The 25,425-nt window shown below is 34.5% G+C and overlaps 4 protein-coding genes and 1 non-coding gene across 12 annotated transcripts; all 5 read left to right on the forward strand.

The window, feature by feature from the left end:
• Positions 1-1,513: 1,513 nt before the first annotated feature.
• LOC116007269 (3-oxoacyl-[acyl-carrier-protein] reductase FabG-like) lies at positions 1,514-4,614 on the forward strand. Of its 2 annotated transcripts, none has more exons than XM_031247904.1 (4): positions 1,514-1,808; positions 2,076-2,461; positions 3,318-3,547; positions 4,097-4,614. In XM_031247904.1, the coding sequence occupies exons 1-4, from the start codon at positions 1,726-1,728 to the stop codon at positions 4,373-4,375; spliced, it is 978 nt and encodes a 325-aa protein (XP_031103764.1). In that variant the 5' UTR covers positions 1,514-1,725; the 3' UTR covers positions 4,376-4,614. The 2 variants fall into 2 exon arrangements, with proteins under 2 accessions (XP_031103764.1, XP_031103765.1); XM_031247905.1 differs by having other exon boundaries at positions 2,079-2,461.
• Positions 4,615-5,885: 1,271 nt separating this feature from the next.
• LOC116007453 (3-oxoacyl-[acyl-carrier-protein] reductase FabG-like) lies at positions 5,886-8,412 on the forward strand. Its single transcript, XM_031248126.1, has 3 exons — positions 5,886-6,222; positions 7,103-7,332; positions 8,191-8,412. Exons 1-3 carry the CDS (start codon positions 5,886-5,888, stop codon positions 8,368-8,370), a joined length of 747 nt encoding a protein of 248 aa, XP_031103986.1. The 3' UTR covers positions 8,371-8,412.
• Positions 8,413-11,516: 3,104 nt separating this feature from the next.
• LOC116006244 (3-oxoacyl-[acyl-carrier-protein] reductase FabG-like) lies at positions 11,517-14,725 on the forward strand. Its single transcript, XM_031246543.1, has 3 exons — positions 11,517-11,879; positions 13,131-13,360; positions 14,241-14,725. The coding sequence occupies exons 1-3, from the start codon at positions 11,528-11,530 to the stop codon at positions 14,517-14,519; spliced, it is 861 nt and encodes a 286-aa protein (XP_031102403.1). The 5' UTR covers positions 11,517-11,527; the 3' UTR covers positions 14,520-14,725.
• Positions 14,726-15,789: 1,064 nt separating this feature from the next.
• On the forward strand, positions 15,790-21,378 carry LOC116007322 (hydroxymethylglutaryl-CoA lyase, mitochondrial-like). Of its 7 annotated transcripts, none has more exons than XM_031247973.1 (11): positions 15,832-15,901; positions 16,033-16,097; positions 16,376-16,580; positions 17,413-17,590; positions 17,744-17,923; positions 18,286-18,366; positions 18,506-18,669; positions 18,889-19,025; positions 19,382-19,497; positions 20,165-20,416; positions 21,075-21,378. In XM_031247973.1, the coding sequence occupies exons 3-10, from the start codon at positions 16,429-16,431 to the stop codon at positions 20,411-20,413; spliced, it is 1,257 nt and encodes a 418-aa protein (XP_031103833.1). In that variant the 5' UTR covers positions 15,832-15,901; positions 16,033-16,097; positions 16,376-16,428; the 3' UTR covers positions 20,414-20,416; positions 21,075-21,378. The 7 variants fall into 7 exon arrangements, with proteins under 7 accessions (XP_031103832.1, XP_031103833.1, XP_031103836.1 ...); XM_031247976.1 differs by having other exon boundaries at positions 17,416-17,590; XM_031247975.1 differs by having other exon boundaries at positions 15,870-15,938.
• LOC116007711 lies at positions 15,811-15,913 on the forward strand. The gene has a single exon (XR_004095317.1). It is a non-coding gene; the product is annotated as a U6 spliceosomal RNA (small nuclear RNA).
• Positions 21,379-25,425: the final 4,047 nt, after the last annotated feature.

Consider the following 25,425-nt stretch of genomic DNA (forward strand, 5'->3'; position numbering starts at 1 on the left):
ATAAATAAATTATAGTGTGGGAGTAGCCCGCAAAATTTCAAACCCATTATTTTCTTGAATGGACCATGCTATACACCTCATTTTTAGATGGTGTGAAAAATCTACAATTACTACTTGAGGATTGGGTTGATGGATATTTAACATGGATATCCAGTCGGTACGACCTAGCAAGCAGTCGAGCATGACATTCAGACTCAACAGTTAGCACTCAGATTAAGATGTGACTAGTCGGACTTGACTCTTTAATTATATATCCTTCCATAACCTTCAATTTTTTTTTTTGAATACAACTGACGCTATTACATTGTAGTATCTGTTCATCTATACTTTTCTCAACCTGTTAAAGCACAAATAGTCAATTTCAATATCTCCTCCACTGAGACTCGAACTCATAACCTTCAATTAATTGTTCTCAAAAAAAAAAAAACTTCAATTAATTACTCATAAATATTTCATTAATTACTCATAAATTCCCCTTACCCATAAATTCCATTTATTGTCCATAAATTACCATTGCCACGTAACTACCTATTCTTCTACTATAAAATTGGAGAATCAAATTCAAGAAAGGGGAGCTCCATCTCTCGATCTGGAGACTGGAGACGATGATACATGTATAAAATCACCTATAAAATAGTGAATTTCAAGCTTGGCACCGTTCAAAAAGGCTCTTGATTTTCACAATTCGATTTCCACGTTAAAATTCTTATCTCTATTTATTTTTTTCACTTATTCATATTTTATTATTTTACTCTAATCGGTTATGTTGGCCCGCCGAGTGATTACCCGGGGTCACAAAACCAACAAGGGTGTACACTAGGTAAATGGTCACGTGAAGGTTAACCAACCTATATTGCTCATAGTTGACTGATTCAATCCAAGAAAGTCAATAACTCATTACCATTAGGAGTCAAACTAAGAATTTTGTGATTACCAAGCCAATAGTCTGATCAACTTATTAGTTAGAGTTGTTAGTCTTGTGGTTACCAAGTCAAATAATCTGATCTACTTAGTTAAAGTTGTTACCTTAGAGACCTCACTTTTCACAAACTGTCACTCCCTACCATATGAGATTAAAAATTTTAAAAATTAATGTTAAAATGTTTTATCACATCATGAAATAATTATTTTTTGAATAACAATTAAAGAAGAACTTAGAGCATCCATAATAGAGATTGTGGTGTGATTTTTGAGGGAGTTTTTGTTGGAGTGGAGGAGAGAGAAAGTTTTGGGTTCACATGCAACTCTGCAAGCATTTGGTTTTTCATCAGTGCACTGGGCCCCACCAAATATGAAAAAGAAGCTTTGTTGTTTGCGTGAGGCACACAAGTGACACAACCGGCACCCAGTCGGGCGTGTAAAACCTTTTATTTATTTATTTATGTTTGTGTGACAGCTGTTTTATTTTATTTTATTTTTAATTTTTTTCTTTTGTTCTCTCTCTCCTCTTTTCTTGTAATATGACAAAAAACTCTTCAAAAATTTATACCTATTGAGGATACTCTTAGGCCCTCTATGAGTAGATTTTTGTGTGATTTTTGAAAAAGTAAATCTGATATAGAGAAGAGGGGGAGGAAAGAAAATGTAGAGGCAGATTGGTTTAAAAGCTTCTCTTTCTTACTCACACCTTCAATAATTTCTTAAAAACTACAATTATTAGGATGCTCTTATCAACTTTCTTATTGGATTGGTTTAAAAGCCAAAAAGGCTGAGTGTACATTACAAATGGCTGTACAGGCGGACTTTACCTCATTGCCAATCACCAGTGGCCATGTGCCCATGCACGCTCGGTCTTTTCGCCAGGCTAGGTATGGCCACCTTTTCTCCAATTTCAATAGGCAATTAATTTACGAAAAAGTTCTGAGTGGAATCGTATTTTCCAATTCAAATCATTAAATGTACACTCTTTAATTTGGGATTTTTATTTTGGCTTTGTTGAACATTGAATGACAATATTGTCCTCCTAATGCACTCCAACCCGGTCAGTTTATTCGGCGGAATGTATGGTGATTATTGTAATTTCAAGTGTTTAAATTTCCATATTGAGTGTCTCCTGCTATATATATTTGCTTCAGTAGACGCCATGAGTTATTCGTCGAAAGCAAAATGGAGAGCCGTCGTGTGAAAGTGGCGCGCCACCTGGAGCCATGGCGGGACCTTACCGGAAAGGTTGTGATGGTCACCGGAGCCTCGTCGGGGCTGGGCCGAGAATTCAGCCTCGACTTGGCCAAAGCCGGCTGCAGAGTCATCGCCGCGGCGCGCCGAGTGGACCGCCTCAAATCTCTCTGCGACGAGATCAATGGAGTCGGTTCCGGCGATTCCAGCACCGTTCCGCCGCCCCGAGCCGTGGCTGTTGTGCTCGATATCAGCGCCGGCGGTTCCGCCGTCGAGGCCGCCGTTCAGAAGGCCTGGGCCGCCTTCGGACGTATCGACGCATTGATTAACAATGCCGGTATTAGAGGTAGCTTGAACACCATCATTTTTTTCTTTTAAGTGACAACAATCCCACAACCACTACCAATAGTTATTATAACACAGTTTTTGAATCTATATAATAAAATTGTGAATATTGAGTAATATAATTTTGTATATTGAGATCTAAAATTGTAAATATAATGTTCTAAAATTGTGAACATGGACTCGAGTCCATCTTGCAAGGTGGACGCGAGTCCATAACATAATTTTCCACTACCAAAGTATACCTTTATGACCCTAACGGATCAAGAATTACAATAAGCTAAATCAACATAGATTATCTATATCTGATCGGTTCAAACCAGGCCAACAGCTGCAGTAAGGAGCTTATAGTTAAGCCAATAGTTCGACTAACATGGTTGGGTTGCTCTATCATAATTTTTATTTTTTAATGACGAAGAAACCCGCAACCACTACTAAGGTACACCCCTATAATTCTAATCAATAAATAACTACAATAAGCTAAATTAACTTAGGTTATCTATATTTGATCGGCTCAAATTAACCTAGCCGGCCAACAACTCCAGTAATGAGCTTATAGTTAAGCCAATAGTTTGACTAACATGGTTGGATTGCTCTATCATAATTTTTATTTTTTAGTAAGAAAGAAACCCACAACCACTACCAAGGTACACCCCTATGACTCTAATCGATAAAGAATTATAATAAACTAAACCAACCTAGATTATCAATACCTGATAGGCTCAAACCAGGCCAACCACTCAACTTATAGTTAAGGCTATTAAGACAATTGTTTAACTAACATAGTGGGGTTGCTCTATTATAATTTGTATTTACTATATAGTGTAGAGGTTTGAATTGAAGCTGAATGAGATTTGCAGGTAGCAGGCAGAGTCCATTGGATCTGACAGAGGAAGAATGGAATGAGACCATAAGAACAAACCTAACTGGAACATGGTTGGTCACAAAATATGTGTGTTTGCTGATGCGCAATGCTAGGCTGGGAGGATCTGTCATCAACATCTCCTCCATTAATGGGCTTAATCGTGTGCAGTTCATGGGGGCTCTTGCTTATTCTTCTTCAAAGAGTGCTCTCAACACATTCACAAAGGTATCCCTTTTATCTGATCTTGATCCTGTTTTGTTTGTCAGATCATGCTTTGCTTCTTTATCAATAATCACTATTTAAGGGTGAATATTAGTCTGAGTAAACTCAGACTTGTAATCTAGTCTGCAAAAAATTTAAACCAACCTAAGCTGTCATAGCTGGTAGTGACTGGTTCAAACCAAATTAAAGAGGCCAATAGACTATTACTATTGAAAGTTAAATTTGTAAGTTTTTATGATCACCAAGTTAACAGTCAAATCAACTCACTTGTTTGGCATCAAAGGTTTATGTTGGTAGGAGCATCCCAACCAACTTAATCGAATTGTTCGACTTAGTAAATATAACAATATAAGTTCGACTCTACCAGGAATTTATTGGCCTTATTGGTTTGAACCCTACCACTCAGCCATAGACAATTTAGCTTGATTCACCTTTTTACTGACTAAAGTCACAAGACAAAATTATCTAATTTACACCCTCAAATATTAATTGCGATTTTCTCTAGTCATTCAAAAAGAATTTATGTTTGTGGTTGTGAAATGGTGGGTGCAGGCGATGGCGCTTGAACTGGGAGCTTATGGGATAAGAGTGAACTCCATTTCTCCTGGGATTTTCAAGTCCGAGATCACCATGAATCTGTTGCAGAAACATTGGATCAAAAAGGTTGCTAATAAGATTCTGCCTTTAAGAACACTTGGCTCAACAGATCCAGCACTCACATCACTTATACGTTACTTAATCCACGACTCCTCCGAATATATATCCGGAAATATTTATGTCGTTGATGCTGGAACTACTTTGCCTGGTGTTCCCATTTTCTCTTCTCTCTAAAACAAATCCGCCAACTCATCTTTTACCAACGTAACACTCTCGATACAACTCTCCATGAATGAGAGGGATCTTATTCAAACTTGGTTGAATTAGTCTAATCTTGTTGAGAATACTAGTGTTTGTGATGCACAGAAAATTATGTTATCATGAAATTAAATATGATATTCGGGTTGTAATTATAAAAAATCTATTAGATAATTACACTTATAGTTTTGAGTATAAAAGGTTGAATAATGAATATCGTATCTCGCGGGAGTATTAGTACTAATTACTCTATTTATCTCATTTTATGTGTCTGGTTCGATTAAAGCCTTGACTGAAGTTACTATCTCATCAATATTACCATTTACCATGGGTCTATTATGCGTTATATATATATATATATATATATATATATATATATATATATATATATATATATATATATATATATATATATATATATATATATATATATATATATATATTTTAAGCCCTAAAAAGAAAAAAGTAAACCTTCAAGTATTATGTAAACAATAACATAATGAAGTCCATGAATATAATGTGATAAAATCGAAAAATATGATTCATCAAAAAAATTAACATTTAAATTCCATTTTCAAAGATACACCTAAGATTCTTCTATCTTTTTGTCTCCCTAGCACCTAATGATTCTCATACCATTCGCACACACCCTAATTTTTGTCCACAATCACGTGGTTTGTGCCAAAGATTTCCCATTTACTTTAATTTAGAAGGGTAAAAACATAAGGTAACATATATTAAAAAATTCTATAATATTTAAAAAATAATGTATTTATTATTAAAAAGGCTGTTTTTTTTTTGATAAATTGATGGGGTATTTCTCCATCCGCTTAACGGTCCATGTCCATCCACGTTCGCTCCGAGAGGCACAGGAGTTGGCTCGCTTGTCAGAATTGAACCCGAGTTCTCCCGAAATTCTTCCCTACAAAGAGAGCTCACTTGCCACTTGAACTACCACATTGGGTTAAATTAAAAAGGCTGTAACACACACATATATAACTATTACTTTATGGAAAAAAAAAACTATTTTTCGTAATAAAATTTTCTCATGTATTAGCCCACCGTCCGGTTACCTTGTGACCGTAAAACCAACATTTACAAAAGCACTATAACATCTGTTTATTTAATTTATAGTAGCATTATATTCAAGTGTATTCTCTATGTTGCAAAATTTTATCAACAAATAATATGCAATATTTTAAATAATTGAGCTAAATTTTAATTAAGAGTGTTCAAATTGGATTTTGCCCATGCAATTTGTCACCAATTTCACGTTACTTTTGCAATGACAATATTGTCCTCGATAGTTAATCCCACCTAGTCAGTTTACGTTGAGGTGTTGGGGATTTCAAAAAAAAAAAAAAAAACGTTGAGGTGTTGGGTGATTATTGTAATTTTAAAGTATTTAAATTTGCAGCATCTTCCTCGCCTCCACTCTCCCGTGCCCTATAAATACCTCTGCGTCTCGCTCTCAGCGCAAAGCAAAATGGAGAGCCGATTGAAAGTGGCGCGCCACCTGGAGCCGTGGCGGGACCTTACCGGCAAGGTGGCGATGGTGACCGGAGCGTCGTCGGGGATCGGCCGAGAGATCAGCCTCGACTTGGCAAAGGCCGGCTGCAGAGTCATCGCCGCCGCGCGCCGTGTTGACCGGCTCAAGTCGCTCTGCGACGAGATCAATGGAGCCGGCTCCGGTACGCCGCTCCGAGCAGTGGCCATTGAGCTCGACGTTAGCGCGGATGGTCCGGCTATTGAGGCGGCCGTTCAGAGGGCTTGGGACGCGTTTGGCCGGATCGACGCACTGATTAACAATGCCGGCGTTAGAGGTAACCCCATCAATCTTTTCGTAAATAAATAATTATAGTTTATAAAAACGAATATACAATGTAAAATTAAATAAACTCATAAACAATAACATTATTATCATAATTACAGTTGGAAAAATTCTCCCTAGGCAACCATAGACCGAGACAAATTGCTCCCTAAGCGTCTGTCTAGGTGGCCGGCCGCATAGACATCGCCTAGCGCTTAACTTGGCCGACTAAGCCGAGTTAGCAACCGAATTCAGCCGAGTTAATTCGTGCGGGTAGATTTGTTAATTTTTTTATTATATTTATATATATTTAAATTTATTTATATAAATAAGAGAAGTAATATATATATATATATATATATATATATATATATATATATATATATATATATATATATATATATATATATATATATAAATATATGACATACACCTTATAGGTTGCCACCTAGGTACTACCTAGGCGCCGCTTAGACTCTAGGCGTTAGTCTACAGCTCGACTAGCGCGTAGGGCTTACTGCAACCATGACCATAATAAATAATAAATTAATTACTAATAAAAATTAATAAAACAAAACTAACAAAGAAGAACGGAACTAAACATCTTCTTGATTGAGGATGAGATAAATCAAAATACTTAAAAACGCTATAAAATATTCAAACAAAATATGAAAAATATATAATTGTCCTAGTCTCTCCTTGCCCAGGACTGATCTTGACTTAATCTCGTTAGGTGAGAGGACCATGTGTCTATTATTAAATTAGTATAACTTTCACACTAGACTGTTAGTTAGTTCAATCTTGTATCATTGTCCATAATTTATCATTCAGAAATTAACTGAACTGCTTATGCGGATAAGGCCTAATAATGTTTTGGTGGTGATGAAGCACAGGTCGAGTACACACACCATTGGATCTAACAGAGGAAGAGTGGAATGATATCACAAAAACAAACCTAACTGGCGCATGGTTGGTCTCAAAATATGTTTGCTTGCGCATGTGTAACGTTAAGCTTGGAGGATGTATCGTCAACATCTCTTCCCTTGCTGGGCTTAGCCGTGGGCAGGCACTAGGAACCCTTGCCTATGTTACTTCAAAGACTGCTCTTAACGCAGTCACAAGGGTGCCACTTTTTATCCTTTTCTTTCTCCCCATTTCCTTCTTCTAAACATGTTGCATGTTGTTTTTGTTTTTTTGATTTCTTTATATATATATATATTTTGTCATCTTCAACCTCCACTTGCTAGTAAAGCTACTAGATTGCCTCATAGCTTAATTGGTTAAAATTGAGATGGTAGATTGTAGGCTGGAAAGCGCGGTTAGTGAGTTTATACTTAATGTGATGGATTTATTGTGGACACTCGTCACGAATCCTCCCATTTAAGAGGCGGCTGAATAATTGTGCTTTACCCCGGCCTCTACCATCTTTTTGCGTCTTCCATATATCATCCTATCAGGCCAGAGTGAGGGGTCATTGAGACGAGGGATTTCACCTTTTGTGGGCAAGCAAGCTCAACTAATTGAAAAATTTAAAAAGAGTTAATATAATAGCTCTTTTTCATTGACAGTTGCAGAGTATAGAATCTCAATTTACTCATTTATCATTGGGACGGGGTGTGAGAGTCTTTGGTCCAGAAATTTCGTCTTTAGTGGGTAAACTCAACTAGTTAAAATATTCAAAGAGAGTTAATAGCTCTGTATCTCTCTGTCATCTGATCTTGTGGGGGTCAAGGTATAAAGGCCTTGGCTCGAGGATTTTACCTTTTGTGGGCAATATCATCAACTAGCTAGTTAAAAAAAATTCAAAGATAATAACTATATTTTGCTAACAGCGAATCTATGTGCTAGCCTGCTAGGCACCTATATGGTCCAATCTTTTTAATATAGCTATAGGATTTGTACATATTGTCACAACAGTTTAGCTCCTTCACTATGTTAGCATACAAGGTTATACATGTTTTTGGTTCTGAAATGGTGGCAGGTGATGGCACTTGAATTGGGAGCAAACAAGATAAGAGTGAACTCCATCTCGCCAGGGCTCTTCAAATCCGAGATAACGCAGGGTCTCATGCAGAAAGATTGGCTCAATTACGTTGCTCTCAGGATTGTACCTTTGAGAACATTTGGCACGTCAAATCCTGCACTGACGTACGTTACTTAATCCATGACTCCATTTCTGAAAATATTTACATAGTTGACGCTAGAAATTCTCTGCCTGGTGTGCCTATCTTCTCCTCACTTTGAAACAAAAGTTAGTTCTTGTGAAGAGGTTTAATTTAGATATTACAATATCTGAAAGCTTAGTAGTTTATGGCTCTATTCATCTTGCTATATGTAATTTTCGATCCTCCTTTGACATTAGGAATTATGCACTGTAAAATTGGAATTTATATGGTACTTGTTAGTTGTATGACTACGAGGTAGCCAGTCGGTATGAACTGATAAAACATAATTCGTATGTTAATTAAAAAGTCACGTGTAATGTTTTTGATTTTACTAACACTTTCTCATTCGAGTCTGCACAAGATTTACTCTGTGCACATTTTCAAATAATATCTACAAATTTGCATTGTGATACCAAAAAAAATCTTAACTAATTTAGAATCTTGTCTACATCAATTCCTAACTTAACTAACTCTCTCCCAAAGGAGGCAATCCTACCTTGACGTTCTCCCAATGGACAAATACCACTCATCAACTTCCTTGTCCATCGAATTCATTGTAGCCATTAATTTTGTTTTAATAAATAATAATCTTTTACAGAAATGATCACATCTTTGCCGTGACAAATTATTGTAACAGTGCTGCGTGGACTATAACAAAAAGTATATATATATTTTTTGAGAATGCAAAAAATATATTTTTAATATGCTAAAAGTACATTATTCGAGTGCTATGTGGACCACACCAAACTATACGTTTTTACGTATAAGGAGCCCAACGTTAATCCTGTTGCTAAAAAAGAATTTCAATTGCAAATGTGCAATTGTCTATTCGCTAGACCAGTGTCTTAGGACACACAATGAATGTACATGAGTTGGTGTAAGTATGCAACAAGTGTTGTCTTTTGTGACCATACATACAATAAATATAAATAGGTGTAATAATGTGTGCCCTATCCAATAGTATGCATGGATATAAGAACTCTTGTGGTGGGTATTACATGACAATGGACTTTAAGTTTTATGGGTAAAAATACCAATTACATTAAAAAGAAAAAAAAAAGGTGTTTGTTTAAATTTTTGAAAAAATGGTCAGAATATTTTAATTGAATTTTATAATTAAAAAATAAATTCTACAGAAACCTCTCTAACCAAAGAAAAAAGAGATTAAATAAGATTTTAAATGGTGGCAAAGCACTTTTTTTATGGTTAAACTATTTTTTTTTTAAAACCCATTCCTTCTCATCAATATTACCATTGGCCTTCACGTGTTCATGTAAACAATAACATAATGAAGTCCATAATATAGTGTGATAAAATTTTAAAAAAATATGAATTATCAAAATAATAATGATAATAACATTCAAATTCCATTTTCAAAGTTACACCTAACATTATTCTTCTAACTTTTTGTCCACCTAGGCAACTAATGATTCTCCTACCATTCGCACACACCCTAGCTAATTTTTTTCAACAATCACGTAATTTGTTGACTCTTTGTATTACAACAGGTTGAGAAAGTATGTATGTACTATATATAATGTAATAGAGTAAGTAGAACTCAAAAAAAAAAAAAAGTAAAAACATAAGGTTAGTCATATAAAAAAATTTCTATGATACTTAAAAAATAATGTATTTATTATTATAAATTTAAAAAAGGTTGTAACATATATACACATATATAACTATTACTTTATGAAAAAAAAACTATTTTCCGCAATAAATTTTTATCATGATGTTGTAACTTCATATGCATTTAATAAATACTAAACAATCCAATTAGATAGTGTCATATCAGGAAGAAAAATTATGAGGCTGGGTCGGTGTGTAGCAATATGACTTTATTTATAAAACGCTATAACATATTTTTATTTAATTTATTGTAGCATTCAAGTGTATTCTCGATGTTGCAAAATTTTATCAACAAATAATATGCAATATTTTAAATAATTGATCAATGATAATTGAGCTACATTTTATATAACAAATTAGATTACAACAATTTTTGTTAATCTATAGTTTGATGACTTGATCTCTATGGTTTTTATCACTCACCTAATGATGATATCCGTTCACTTTTGTCAATTAATTGCATGAGTTTAGCTTGACCATAATTTATGTAACGTTTTTTATTTGATTTTTCTTTCTTTATATATAAAAAAATTGTTACCCAACTTAAATTGACTATTTGTATAAAAATAATCATTTTAACATAATTAAAAGTAGTAGTGTGGTGGCTCAAAATATAAGTTCTGATGTATTCATTGCATATTTGCAGTTGAGTATTTGACTGTATGCTTTATTGGATATACAATTTCCACTAAAGAATAAATATTCAAAAAAAAAAAAAGTTACTTAAGCGATGACATAATAGCAAGGACGTCATAATTAAGAGTGTTCAAATTGGATTTTGCCCATTCACTTTGTCACCAATTTCAAGTTATTTTTTGCAATCATAATGGAGTGTTTAGTAAATAGTTGTTAGCAGATTGGGTTAGTGAGTTTAATTAATTGATAGTATTAACTGTTTGTAGAAAAATATTTAATAAATAGTTATTGGTTGATAGTTGATTACATATAAAATGATTTTTTCAAAAAGCATTTTGAAAAATTTACTTTGAAGTAACTTTTTAAATTTTAGGTCCTGTTTGGTAAATGGCTGTTAGCTGTTTGGGTTGGCTGTTTGGGTTAGAAGGTATGATTTGTTGATAACATTGGCTGATTGTAGAAAGTTGTTTGATAAATTAGCTGTTAGCTGATGGCTGATTGGTATAATTTTTTTCTCAAAAAGCTAATTGAAAAGGCTGCTTTGAGTAGCCTTTTGAATTTTAGCATTTTGGAGTTACAAAAAGCTTATTATTTACCAACTAATAGTGGTCAAATAAGTCAAAATTAGTTGATAAGCTGATTATTTACCAAACAGGGCCTTAATGTTTTGAAGCAACAATCTGTTACAAAAAATTAATTAATCAAATACTCATATTTCTTGCTTAATTAAGACAAAAAGTTTGGTCAAATAAGTCAAAATTGATTGATTGATTGACTAATTATTTTATTTGTTGATTATTGTAATTTTAAATTTGCAGCATCTTCCTCGCCTCCATTCTCCCGTGCCTATAAATACCTCTGCGTCTCCCTCTCTCAGCGCAAAGCAAAATGGAGAGCCGAATGAAAGTGGCGCGCCATCTGGAGCCGTGGCGGGACCTTACCGGCAAGGTGGCGATGGTGACCGGAGCGTCGTCGGGGATCGGCAGAGAGATCAGCCTCGACTTGGCCAAGGCCGGCTGCAGAGTCATCGCCGCCGCGCGCCGTGTCGACCGCCTCAAGTCGCTCTGCGACGAGATCAATGGACTCGGTTCCGGCGAGTCGAGCTCCGGTACGCCGCTCCGAGCAGTGGCCATTGAGCTGGACGTTAGCGCGGATGGTCCAGCCATTGAGGCGGCCGTTCAGAGGGCTTGGGACGCGTTTGGCCGGATCGACGCACTGATTAACAATGCCGGCGTTAGAGGTAATTCCACGATCCGATTCAACTCTCTCGTTTCATGAAATTTAATTAATTATTTTCTCCATAACTCCATTAATGGAGTATTGGAGTTACAGTTCGATTTGTTTCCCACCGCCATGATAAGGGACAGATAGATAAAGGCTTGCATTTAATATTATTTGAATAAAAAACTCTGTATATAAATTCCAAAGCGGTGTAATAAATAACAAACAATAATTTGGTTTATCCACACATATTTAAACTTTCATGAAATCTTACTTTATTCCTGCAAATGTCGAAATTTGTACTTTACAGGTAGCAGAGAGTAAATTTCTATGGCTCAGTTGCTTTAGGTGGGAGGACCAAGTGTTTATTATTATATTAGTATAACTTTTACATATACTAAATTGTTTGTCATTGTTCACAATTTATCACTCAAGAATTAAATGAACTGTTTGTGCCTACAAAAACTTTATTATATAAAATTATGAATTGGAATGAAGTGCAAAATATCTGTGAAACCGAACTTTTAGTTTTGATAGGGAAATAATTTGAGGATAAGTTTTAAGAGCATCTCTACTAGTAGTTTATTCTCAGTTTTTGAAACAGTAAATAACTAACATTTCAATTGGCAACTGGTGTGGGAATCAGTTTTTGGCAAAATATTTTCCCTGCAAACAAATGGTTTTTTCCCTGCAACCTCTCTGACTCTCTGAGTTTCTGTACTTTTCTCATGGGCCACTCTCAATCTTTTTTAATTTTTGTTATATTTTTTTTCTTTTCGTTTCTGTAATTCCGTTTAGTTTTCCACGGCCCTTCTTCTTCTTCTTTGTTTTTTTTTTTTTTTTTCCATTTAATTTGTTTGTTTTGTATTGTTTTATTATTTTTGTTTCAAACTTTTTTTTTTTTTATAAAATACTAAATTTAATATTATTTTGAATTAACTTTTGAATGATTTAATTAAAATTAAAATTTAAAATAATTAAAATAAAAAGAGCAACAAAATATAATTATATTCCATCACCTATGTTTAATTATTTTTAATACAATTATAAATTTATAAACAAAATAGATAAAGAAATAATTAAAATATAGTGGATAAAATGGTGGGTCCACAAAAAACTAAGAAATAACTCAAACTAGTATGGAGAAGAGTTTTTGTGATTGAATGAGATAGTGGATGATGAGGTGGAAGCTGGGGCCCACAAAAAACTGGAGAAAAAATTCCAACTGATAAGGATCTTCTAATAATGTTTTGGTGATGATGAAGCACAGGTCGAGTACACACTCCATTGGATCTAACAGAGGAAGAGTGGAATGATCTCACAAAAACAAACCTAACTGGCACATGGTTGGTCTCCAAATATGTTTGCTTGCACATGTGTAACGCTAAGCTTGGAGGATCTATCGTCAACATCTCTTCCATTTCTGGGCTTAACCGTGGCCAGTTGCCAGGAGGCCTTGCATATACTACTTCAAAGACTGCTGTTAACGCACTCACAAGGGTACCACTTTCTCTCCTTTTTCTTTCTCCCCATTTCCCTCTTCTAAACATGTTGCATGCTTTTTTTTTTTCTTTTTTTTCTTTTTTTTTTTTTTTGGGGGGGGGGGGGGGGGGGGTTCATCTTCAACCTCCACTTGCTAGTAAAGCTACAAGATTGCCTGATAGCTCAAGTTAAAGTTCGCACGAGATGGTAGGTTGTGGGCAAGATGTAGCCTTGTAGGATCGTAACTGAACAGGGGTAAGTGAATTTATACCCAGTGTGGTGGACTCATTGTGAATACCTGACACGAATCCTCTCATTTAAGAAGCCGTTGAATAATTGTGATTTACCTCTCTACATCTTTTCTGGTCTTCCATCATCCTATCGGGCCAGAGTGAGGGGCCCTTTAGACGAGTGGTTTCATCTTTTGTGGGCAAGTTCAACTAATTGAAAAATTCGAAGAGAGTTAATAGCTCTGTTTCGTTGACAGTTGCAGAGTATAGAATATTAATTTACTCATCTACCATCTGTCGGGACGGGTTGTGAGGGTCTTGGATCCAGGAATTTTGTTTTTGGTGGGTAAACTCAACTAGTTAAAAAAATCAAAGACAGTTAATAGTTTTGTTTCGCTGACAATTGTAGAATATATAATCTCGATGTATCCTTCCACCATCGTGTCGGTCAAGGTATAAATGCGTTGGGTTGAGGGACAATATCAACTAGTTAAAAATTTTCAAAAAACATTAATAACTATGTTTTGCTAACTGGGGCAATATCAACTAGTTAATAACTATGTTTTTAATATTGCTACAGGATTTTTACGTAGTGACACGACAGTTTAGCTCCTTCACTATGTTAGCATAAAAGATTATACATGTTTTTGGTTCTGAAATGGTGGCAGGTGATGGCACTTGAATTGGGAGCAAATAAGATAAGAGTGAACTCCATCTCGCCAGGGCTCTTCAAATCCGAGATAACGCAGGGCCTCATGCAGAAAGATTGGCTCAATAATGTTGCTCTCAGGACTGTACCTTTGAGAACATTTGGCACGTCAAATCCTGCACTCACGGCGCTCGTACGTTACTTAATTCATGACTCCTCTGAATACATTTCTGGAAATACTTACATAGTTGACGCTGGAAATACTCTGCCTGGTGTGCCTATCTTCTCCTCTCTTTGAAGCAATTGTTGGTTGTTGTGAAGAGGTTTAGATGTTACAATCTCTTTAAGCTTGTTAGTTCATGGCTCTATTCATCTTGTTATGCAGATTAATATGTAATTTTCAATCGTCCTTTGATATTAGGGATGACCTAAATTTGATTTGGATCGAATTATATAATGTAAAATTGAAATTTATATATATGGCACTTGTTAGTTTTCTGACTATGAGCTAGTTGGTTGTCCAGCAACACTATAGTAAACAATACGGTAGTAATTTTTATTGTCAGAAAGTAGTATTCAGACCTGAACAATGTGTTATTCGAAGGATATTTATATATAGATGACTACCCTTAAGAAAGGAAAGGAAATGGATTGCAAATTTAAACAACCTAACTTTAAATGGACATATATAAACTTGTAAAAGAGACAAGACAATTAGATTCATTTCACCAACTATTGTATGTAACCATTAGGTCATATGTCACCTAATACTTTTCTTTTAAAATTGATGCTCCCTTAAATGAGTAATGTATCCTAAACTAACATAATACTGCAATTAGATGCTAATGTTGCATATTTAGTATATTATTACAAATGTGGCACTAGCTAAACTAACACACAACATTTTGATTTTTGCGTAAATATTAAACTAACATAATAGTGTAATTAGGTTTTAATGTTAAATAATATTTAAAACGCTGACTATATTAATACGTGGTATTCATGTTTATGTGAATCCTAAGTGTACAATTTTATAAAAACAATATAATCATAGGCCTATGGTCATTGGTCAGTGACTACTTTAGTTGATAAGGAAGAGAAGAATAGAAGTAAAAAGACAATTTGTCCTCATTATTTTAGGTCATTGAAATGATACCAAATTCCCTTAACAATCAGAACACTCTTTTTTGCCTATCTGAATGCACCACATTAAACTCTCTTTCTATGAGGAGTCGTCGTAATTATTATTATTATTATTATTATTATTATTATTATTATTATTATCCCATTGGTTCAAGGAAGTTTTTAATGTTTATATTTAATTCTATGTTTAGAAAAAAAAAATGAAGAAGTTTATAGGTCATAGGTTATTTTCTTGGAATGTTACATAAAATTATTTTAAAAGAAAACAAGAGAAGTAGAAAGCCCACATATGTGGCCCAGATGGTGGTTTAGTGTAATGGGCCGATATGCGTTGTTCTTGGGCTTTACAAACGTTCAACATCGTACATTCTTACATTACTTCTCCCACATCGGTTACAAAACAGTCGTTTACACGCTATTTATACTGAAGAATCAGAGCGATGAACGTCTCTTCGGAGACATCCGATAAAATTGGAACGATACAGAGAAGATTAGCATGGCCCCTGCGCAAGGATGACACGCACAAATCGAGAAATGGTCCAGTTATTTTTTACCTCAAAACTGAAACACCCTCGTAAATTAGTTCCCCAATTTCTCCAAAAAATTGCAATATTTTCAGCTTTGAACATTTGGTTGTGCTAAACTTTGAGTTTTTTTCTGCTCCGCAGCTCTCCTGAATCTCAGAACTCATAAGCTGCGATCGTATTCATTATACGTCAGTTCTACTTTGAAGGTTCGAGATCGATTACACTTCCCGAGTATTTGATTTGTTTTTGGATAATTGATTGAGTATGAAGTCACGGTCTTAATGCTTCAGATTGAAAATCGATCGATGATTAAAAAAGTAAAATCAAATAAATAAGATTTAGGAGCTGCTATTTTCCTGGTTATTTGCCTATTTTTACATAACTGAATTCGAGTTATGCTAAAATGATTGTTAATTCTAGTTAATGGCAGTGTGTAGAGAAGTATATTGTGCTATAAAACTGAAATTTTGCTACATTGTGGTAGGTAAACATCTGGAATAAGCTGTTGTTTGTTTCAACACATTAAGTTGTGATCCAATGTTATCACATAAGGCTGTCAGGAAATTTTCGAGGTTGAGATTTGGTGCTTGCAGTGTGTTTGGTAATGATATTCTAGGCAGTGTTCCTGAAATGGAACTCCAAAATTTCAAGGGTGAACAAGGGAAGCGGTTCTCTTTGAGTAAAATGGAGTAAGCACACACATATTTATTTGAACTTCATTCTCCAAACATTTTAGTTTTTTTGGTGGAAGTCAGTATAAGCATGTTTATTGCATAATTAAGTGTGTCTGTGAATTTATTGTTCTTTTGATCGTTACTTTATTGGATAGAAATACTTAAATATGCTACATGAAGTGAGGTTAGATATATTTTATTATAATAATAATAATCTAGAAGCAATATTGATGTTTGTTTGTCCAGAAAGCATTCATTTAGCAGTCTGGATGCTTTCTTTCATGATTTCACAGCTCAATTGTAGTAGGTAATGATGTTATAGTAGGCATTTAGGTACCTGCATTCTCAAAGTTGGACGGGGGGTTAGTTGCTTACAGCTCAAAGTTGGTTCTTCTTAGTAAAACTAATAAATAGTCTTAGCTAATAGTTTGGAGCAGATAGTTTGATGTTTAAGACTTAAGAGAACAGATTTATGAATTTCTTATGAAGAGTTCTATATTCTCTATCAAACTAGCATTGTGGTCCTATGGCATATGTATCTCGTTGCTTCTATATTAACTTTTTTCCATTTGTTAGTTAAATGCATTTCTGAATATATGTTGAAATGGTAGCTTGTTGGTATGTTTCTTCTTGCCAGAGAATACAATCAAAATATCTGAAGCTAATTTGACTATATTTACACGTCTTGGAATGAGAGTTAAAATTGATATTAAAGAATTAGCTGCTTGTGCTGATAGATCTTATTAGTGTTAGTGGGTCTCTTAGTTTTGTAATTACTTAATGATATTTTGAAGCAGTTGGTTTTTTCTTCCCCTTCTATGTGATAGCAAAACAAAGTATTCTTTAGCAGGGAGGAAGACAATGGAAGAGTATATCTATGGCAAAGGCCAACAAATAGAGTTTCACGTAATCCTGCCTTAACCCGAGAAACTAGTGTTACTGGAACCACACATAATGCTTTTCATATGTTGCGTCATTGTTATAGCACCCAACTGAATCCACGAAATGGTGTGGGCTTAAATAAGGTACCTTCTAATTTTTTTTAAGCATGCTAATATGTACATGGCAGCTAGTGATATTTTTTTTGAACCTTTTATATTACTGCCCAAGTTCTACATGAGGTGTGATAGTTTGTTCTTTTTTTTTTTCTTTCCGTCTAATTAGTTTGAATTAATTAGGTATTGGGATCTTTGCCTGAATTTGTGAGGATAGTAGAAGTAGGTCCAAGAGATGGGTTGCAAAATGAGAAGGAGATCATATCTACAAGTGTGAAAGTTGAACTAATACAAATGCTTGTTTCTGCGGGGCTGGAAGTCGTCGAAGCTACTAGTTTCGTGTCACCGAAGTGGGTACCACAGGTATGTTGTCTTGCTTGCAGTCAGTGCATGATCAATGGTTTATTGTACTGTAAGCGAAGTGATATATGTTCTTCCTCCAGTAGGTGATTGGCCTTTGTTAGTTCAAGGTTTGTGTACTTTGTTTCAGATTTTCTGAGGTATAGATTGTTCTTGCACTAGTAAGTCTTGTGTTTTTTATTTTATGTGATGATATGGGATTAGAAGCAAACATACAGGTGTGCCTCTGAGTGAGATTATACATTAGCATTTTATTTCTTTCTGATTATAGGTATAGTTAGCTATTCTAGTTAACTATTATTGTCATCAAGGTTTGTGAAGACAATGATGCAGTTCTCTCCCTTTAATATAAAAATAATGTGCAGCTTGCTGATGCAAAGGATGTAATTCAAGCAATTCAAAACATTGCAGGTGTGCGATTTCCAGTTTTGACACCAAATCTGAAAGTGAGTTTCTTGTATAGATGGAATTTCTTAAAAGTATGGTTGTTATTATTATTTTAAATTGGATGTGTCAGCATTGCCTATGCCACATGTCAAATCATGAATGTGGTGTTGGAATCATTTCTATATGCCTTTTTTTCAGGGTCTTGAGGCTGCTGTGTCGAGTGGGGCCAAGGAAGTTGCAGTATTTGCTGCAGCTTCTGAGTCCTTTTCTCGGTCAAACATAAATTGTAGCATTGAAGAGAGTCTCACCCGTTATCGTGATGTTGCTCTTGCTGCTAAAAATCATTCCATTCCTGTTCGTGGGTATGCCTTCTAATATTTTTACATACTCTTAATTAAATTTCAACCAAAAGTATTGTAGATTGATTCTTTTGTCATTGTTTATTAAAAGTATTTAAGTATTTTGGGATCTATGTGGCTTAGTTTTAGTTTTTGGGATGTATACTGGTTGAATTTTTATTACTCTAGATGCCTGCTTTGTTTTCTTTGCTTTTAGATGAAACATAATATATTTTTCTCCAGATATATATCATGTGTTGTAGGCTGTCCAGTGGAAGGAGCAGTACCTCCTTCAAAAGTGGCATATGTTGCTAAGGAACTTCTTAATATGGGCTGCTTTGAAATTTCTCTCGGTGATACAATTGGGGTTGGTACTCCAGGTAATAACCAACTGTTTTTCCTCCATTCTATTCCATTATCAGCTGAGAAATATATTCTATGTCAGTTAAAAAGTTTTTACTTGCACTGATGTCACTGCTACCCAGTTTTATTGGACAAAAATATTTTTTATATTAAGAAAGAAATTCATTGCAGATAAAATAGCAAACAGTGTTAAGAGTTGAACATGTGCACTGGTTTTCATCCCACTTGTAATAACTGTACAAGCATACCCAAAGAAAAGTCATTATTCATATCCTGATTAAAGCTGATTGTGCTAGTTAAATTTGAACTTGCTTAGGTAGTTAATCCATCTTCTTCTTTAATTTCTTCCCTGACTTGCAGCTTCTTTATGCAGGTACAGTCATTCCCATGCTTGAAGCCGTCAGCGAAGTTGTTCCCATGGAGAAGCTTGCTGTCCATTTTCACGACACTTATGGCCAAGCTCTGTCTAACATTCTTGTGTCATTACAGGTAAGCAATCACTTAGCGTGCATTAACCTTTAGGAATACCAATTTCTGTGAAGTGATCAGTTGGAACCACAACCAATTTTATTTTCTGTCCCCGCTGATGGCTGTTATGTATTTATTATCTTATGAACACAAATTGATCTGAAATCACGGTTTTAATAGCTTCAAATGGTTTCATATGTGCACAATTGCTGTATCTACACCCAAGTTACTGACACAATCTCTCTTGATTTTATCTTGCCAGAGCAAATGTTTTGATTATTGAAACAAAATTTCTCTTTAAAACCGTGTTAACATGATCCTTTTCGTTTACCCCACATGAGACATTGGTCTGCATGCCAGCCAAAACTACTCTCCCTGCCATAAATCAAAACTGATATATCTCATTCTCTTGATTCCCACTGCAAAAATATGCTTGGAATGACAGCAAGTTCAGTTGGATATGGTAGCTTCAGTCAGCTAGTTGAATTATTGTGACAGGTGGCTATACACATCTAATATTACAAAGAAATATTTTTGTCCAAACAATACACAATTGTAACATAGTTTAACTGTCATAGATGTCCAGTTCTCACATTTCATCATAGCAAACATCCTGTCATGCATTTCCATCAGTGCCCCATTCTTTCAGAGACTGTGCAGTTATTTGGAATGGTGCTTTTTTTGTCAGATGGGAATCAGCACAGTGGATTCCTCTGTATCCGGACTTGGAGGTTGTCCATATGCCAAAGGTGCATCAGGGAACGTTGCGACTGAAGATGTCGTATATATGCTGAATGGACTCGGAGTGAGGACAAACGTTGATCTCCAAAAGCTCATGCTGGCAGGGGACTTCATCTGCAAGCATTTGGGCCGGCCTTTGGGTTCCAAGACTGCAATTGCCCTGACCAGACGCACAGCTCATACTTCCAAACTTTAAAAGGTACTTCTGATTCCTTGTGCACAAGTTGCCATCTTAACCATGTCCCAGCGTGTTGAATCACTGCTTAAAATAGCTGTTCACGCTCAATTATTGTTGTTGACCGGTTGTAGTTCTGCATGCTGTTTGCTTTGGGATCACTTGCATAATGCCCACGTACTGCAAATATCCACCTGCAGGAAATAAAGACAAAAATATATCACGCCTATGAACCATGTGTCATATATGGCCATACTCTCTTCACAGAGATTGAAGATACCAAATTTTCTTGGGCCATTGTGCAAAACTCGTCAACACCACCCATCATTTTCTTTTCTGAACCATCCCCGGCATGCATTATACATTTTCTTACACCAATCACATTTGGGGTGACAAAGGAAACCCGCAGCCACTACCCGAGACTCCGAGAGTTTGCACTGGGTAAACCCTGCCTTGTGACCTTAGCCGGCAAAGGATCACAAGGAGGTAAACTAGCCTAGGTTGTCCATAGCTGACCGGCTCAAACCAAGAAGGTTGGGATTCGAACTTGTGACCTTATGGTTACAAGTTTGTATTCTTAGCCATCTTGGCTGGGGTTACCCCCACCAAAACATTTCCATTTTATAAAACTCTGCTGCATACAATTACATAGTGATGTACATTATCATTGCCTCTAAAACAGTGACAGGAAAGATGGAACAAAATACAAACCCAATGGAAGAAGATTGAGTTACCATGAACTGCTAAGCAGAAGGTAATTTTGTGCTTTTTTGGTCATTGTATTTTGTGGGCTTCAGTGTCGGAGTCCTGCTAACAGACAGGTCACATGGACTGGGAGTTTTCTTGAGATAGAATTTGTGTGTCAGCTCTCCTTCAAGACTCTGTGCATCACAATAAATTGATGAAATAATATATTCAACTTGGTCTGTTCAGGACCAAACATCAGTTCCATTGAGCATATAATATATAAAAATATTAAGGTACAATTTAACTATTAGCTTTAAGTTTTTAGTTGTGACGAAATATATCCTTTAATTTGATATCAAGGTCAATTCTACAGATTTCAGTAATTTACCAACAGATTTTCTGCAAGTAAATTTGATTTTTCTTGTGGTGTTAATTTCTAGGTAATTATATTGTGCTAGAGTCATCTATAAATTTAAGGAGTTTACTATAAAAAGAGGTAAGGAAGGATCTCGGGGAACTTTCCTTTCACCCTCAAGACGTCTTGGTTCAAACATTAGAATTAGAATTAGAATTAGAAAGTTTTTAATCTTTTTTCTTTGATTTTTATTCCTAAGTTCAAAATTTAAGCGTGGGGAAGGAAATGACTTTTGTTATTACTAAAGGATTTGGATCTGATTTTGAAATAGTACTCATAGACAAAAAGAAAATCATAATCAAATTTGATAATAAGATACAAAAGTACTTAACGAAACGTCGATCGTCCTTTTCATGGGTCATGTATAGTACATGTGCCAGTTTTAACCTTTTGGAGTTTGTGTCACCATCCCTTTCCATTAACAATGGCTAATCACAATACTTTGATTGTCATGATTCATGAAAACCCAAAACATATACATGTTGCTTGCTTGTACTCATGATTCTACATGTTGCATATAGAATGGTTGTGGGGGGTGGTGGGTGTGGGTCCCAGATGGGAATGGGAAATTATGCATTCGTGCATTGGCTATAAAGTCTTTGTACTTGGTGGTGTTGGAATGCTCTCTCTCTCTCCCTCACATACATATATATAAATATGTATCTATGTATGTATGTAATGCACCAGCAGTGACCAGTGAGTATTGATGCAGACCAGCCAGACCTATGGCAAGCATGTGAAATAGGACAGTTGCAATTATACAGTGGGTCTTCTTGTCCCTCTGAGTAGCCAACCAAAGATTCAAATTAATATTTCATGAATCAGTGTCTTCCTAGTACGATTTACTTATCTTATAAGATTGGTTTGTGACATATTATATAGGAACGAGATTTACCCTATATATACCATCAAGTAGTGGCTGTAAGGTTTCCTTATCACCAACCAAAAATAATAGCATGTAGTGTAAGTGTAGCTAGCTTTTCTTTCATAGGAAAACTTGTGAATGATATCGACTCTCAAAGGTCATTATTCTGGGACTAAGGCTATGTTTGGTAAAATAGTTAGTTTGTCAGTTAATTTTGACTTATTTGACCACTACTAGTTATTTGATTTCGTTAAAAATTCAATTTAAATGTTTGGTTAATCAACTTTTTGTAACTCTAAAATGCTAAAATTTAAAAAAGTTGTTCAAAGCAACTTCTCTAATTAGCTTTTTTAGAAAAAGAAATTATACTAAACAGCTATCAGCTAATAGCTAATTACCAAATACTTTTCCAAATACTTTTCTACAGCCTAAGGAGTTGTTTAAGTAAGACAGAGTAATATTATAGTTCCTTTGGTTCTTTTGAAAATGGTAATTAAAATATGAAGATTTTATATAAAGAAAATTAAATTAAGAAATGCCAAACACTAAGACTTAAATCAATAGCAAGTGCATTCTATTTTTTAGGGTTCAAATTTCATCTATTGAACTCTTGTTCAAATGTATATGTATCAAGGTACACAATTGCTACATCCAAAATTCCTATCCAAATATAATATACATGTATGGCTTTTCAATATATTTATAGGAATGTCTAAAGATTTAAAAGATAATTACTCTTAGATATGAATAAAATATATAAAACCTTTTTGAATGGGTTGGAGTAAGATTTAACTAAATTACTTTAATTCTACAATATGCGAATATCAATGTTTATATATAGATATTGGATTAAATGAGAATAAGTCTTTGGGAAGAAATAAGAACCAATATCAGCTTTACATATGAAAAAATTGAACAGATTAGATCAATTTAAAAAAAAAAAAAAACACGGTGCCTATTACACAAGAGTGTGGTTTATCTAATACACATCCTCGAATAATGACGGAAAATTTCTCTCTTCATCCAAAAACATAAAAGAGTTTCGACATCGAGGATTGAAGTAATGAATATATAATTAGTTAATTAATTAATTGAAACATGTTTCACAATTTACAAATTGAAATTAGAAACCCCAAAAGAGGCGATGAAGCATAATTATCGTACTAGAAGTTACAAGTTCAATTCTTACCAACATCCTCCAAATCCAAAAGGAGTCTTCAGAGTGTGGTTTATCTTTCTTATATGGTGTGTGGAGTTTTGCAGACTATTATATAGGAGCGAATTTTACCATATATATATCTCATATAGTGGCCGTAAGTTTCCCAAAAAAATTGATTTTTTTAAAATCAAAAGCAAAACTGAAATTAGAAGACAATAATTACAAATTGAACTATGGATAAAAAAAAGTTACTTCGTAATTTTTTTGACGTGATTTTACATGCATGTATCCCGTGAATGTACGTACTTTAATTTGTGTCATTATATCTTGTGAGATGATATCAGAGATGCTTAAGAAGCAGAAAACTTAATAATTAAATTTGAGCATAATGGGGTTAATTATCAGTGGTTGATGATGCCATGATGGTAAAAGCTCAACATCTTATTTACCTTTTTACCTGCAAGAAAGATATATGTAGGGAGGGGATTAATATAATTATCACATTCATAATAATTATTATTCCTTTAAACAATGATTTGATATTAGGTTAGGACAACTAAGCTTGAATTAAGTAAGATTAACTTACAAGCATGGAACATAATAATCTTCATGATTAAGGTCTAATCAAAACACTAATTTTTCTTCCTAATGTATTAAAATCACATTCACAATCTCAATAATTAATGCTTGTAATATTCCATCTTAAATATACAATAATATTCCATCTTAATACACTTTGATACATTCTATGAAACTGTTATTTGCACTTTTAACACAATTTACTTGCATTCAAAGTTTAATTATTTACAAAAATGACACCGCATTTAAAAAAAAAATAGTATTTCCGATTTATTAGATCTGGACATATGGACAGTTGCAATTGATTCTCATTCTTTTCCTGGGCATGTGGTTCTCTCCTGATTCTTCTCCTTTATTTATATATATATATATATATATATAGAGAGAGAGAGAGGATAAACTCAATTTTATTATAAATTGAAATCATCTCAACCTCATTTAAGAATTAAGAGAGATCATAATTTTCACTAACTCTATAAAATTTTTATTGTCTTACTTAGATCCTTTTTGAGAAATTTTCACTCTTTTGAGATCCCTTTTTGAGAAAAAGGTTGATAGAATGATGGTGTAGGAGATTAATTTACTAAATTATCCTCCACGATTATGACAGTATGCTGATATCAGCATGATCATTGATATTAATACAAACTTATGATGAGTTAACTCTTAGGGGTAAAACTCTAATAATAAGGGGTTTGTAGCATTGTTTTTAAAAACTCCTGGTTAACTAGAGTAACATTTGATGAACTAGACATCACAACTCATTAAATAACTATCATACTATTTTTGATATCTCGTACAGTGTGTGTTCGGCTATATATATATATATAATTAATTTATTAGAGTTGAGAAATAGTGAGGTTTAATTTGTTTTGATTACATTGACAGGCAATAAATGATACATCTCTCTCTCTCTTTTCCTATGCAGCAATGACACATTCAGATTTCTGTGCACAGACAAAAAACCCCGCCTGGGGAACTAACCCATTTCCATGGCCGAAATTTAAATACCCACCCCTGCCCCATTTCAATTCAACTTTTTTTTTTTTTAGAATTGCACTTTTTTTTTTTTTAGCGATGAAGAAAATTCACGGTCATTATATCCGATAATATGCACTTTTGATGTGAATGATGTCTAGTAATAACATATTTAATCTCCATTTAGTGTGTTACAGGTGTCACTAGATTTAGCTCGGCCATGGGTTACGTTACCGTTGAATTCATGACTAAGCCCTAACTATAGGAAGTCCATACGAGAAGGAGTTTTGAACTCCCGACCTCTTTTAAGAAATTAGAGAGCATAGTTACTCACGCCAATCAAGCTGATT

The sequence above is a fragment of the Ipomoea triloba genome, chromosome 15, assembly GCF_003576645.1.
Source record: "Ipomoea triloba cultivar NCNSP0323 chromosome 15, ASM357664v1".
Lineage (NCBI taxonomy): Eukaryota > Viridiplantae > Streptophyta > Magnoliopsida > Solanales > Convolvulaceae > Ipomoea > Ipomoea triloba.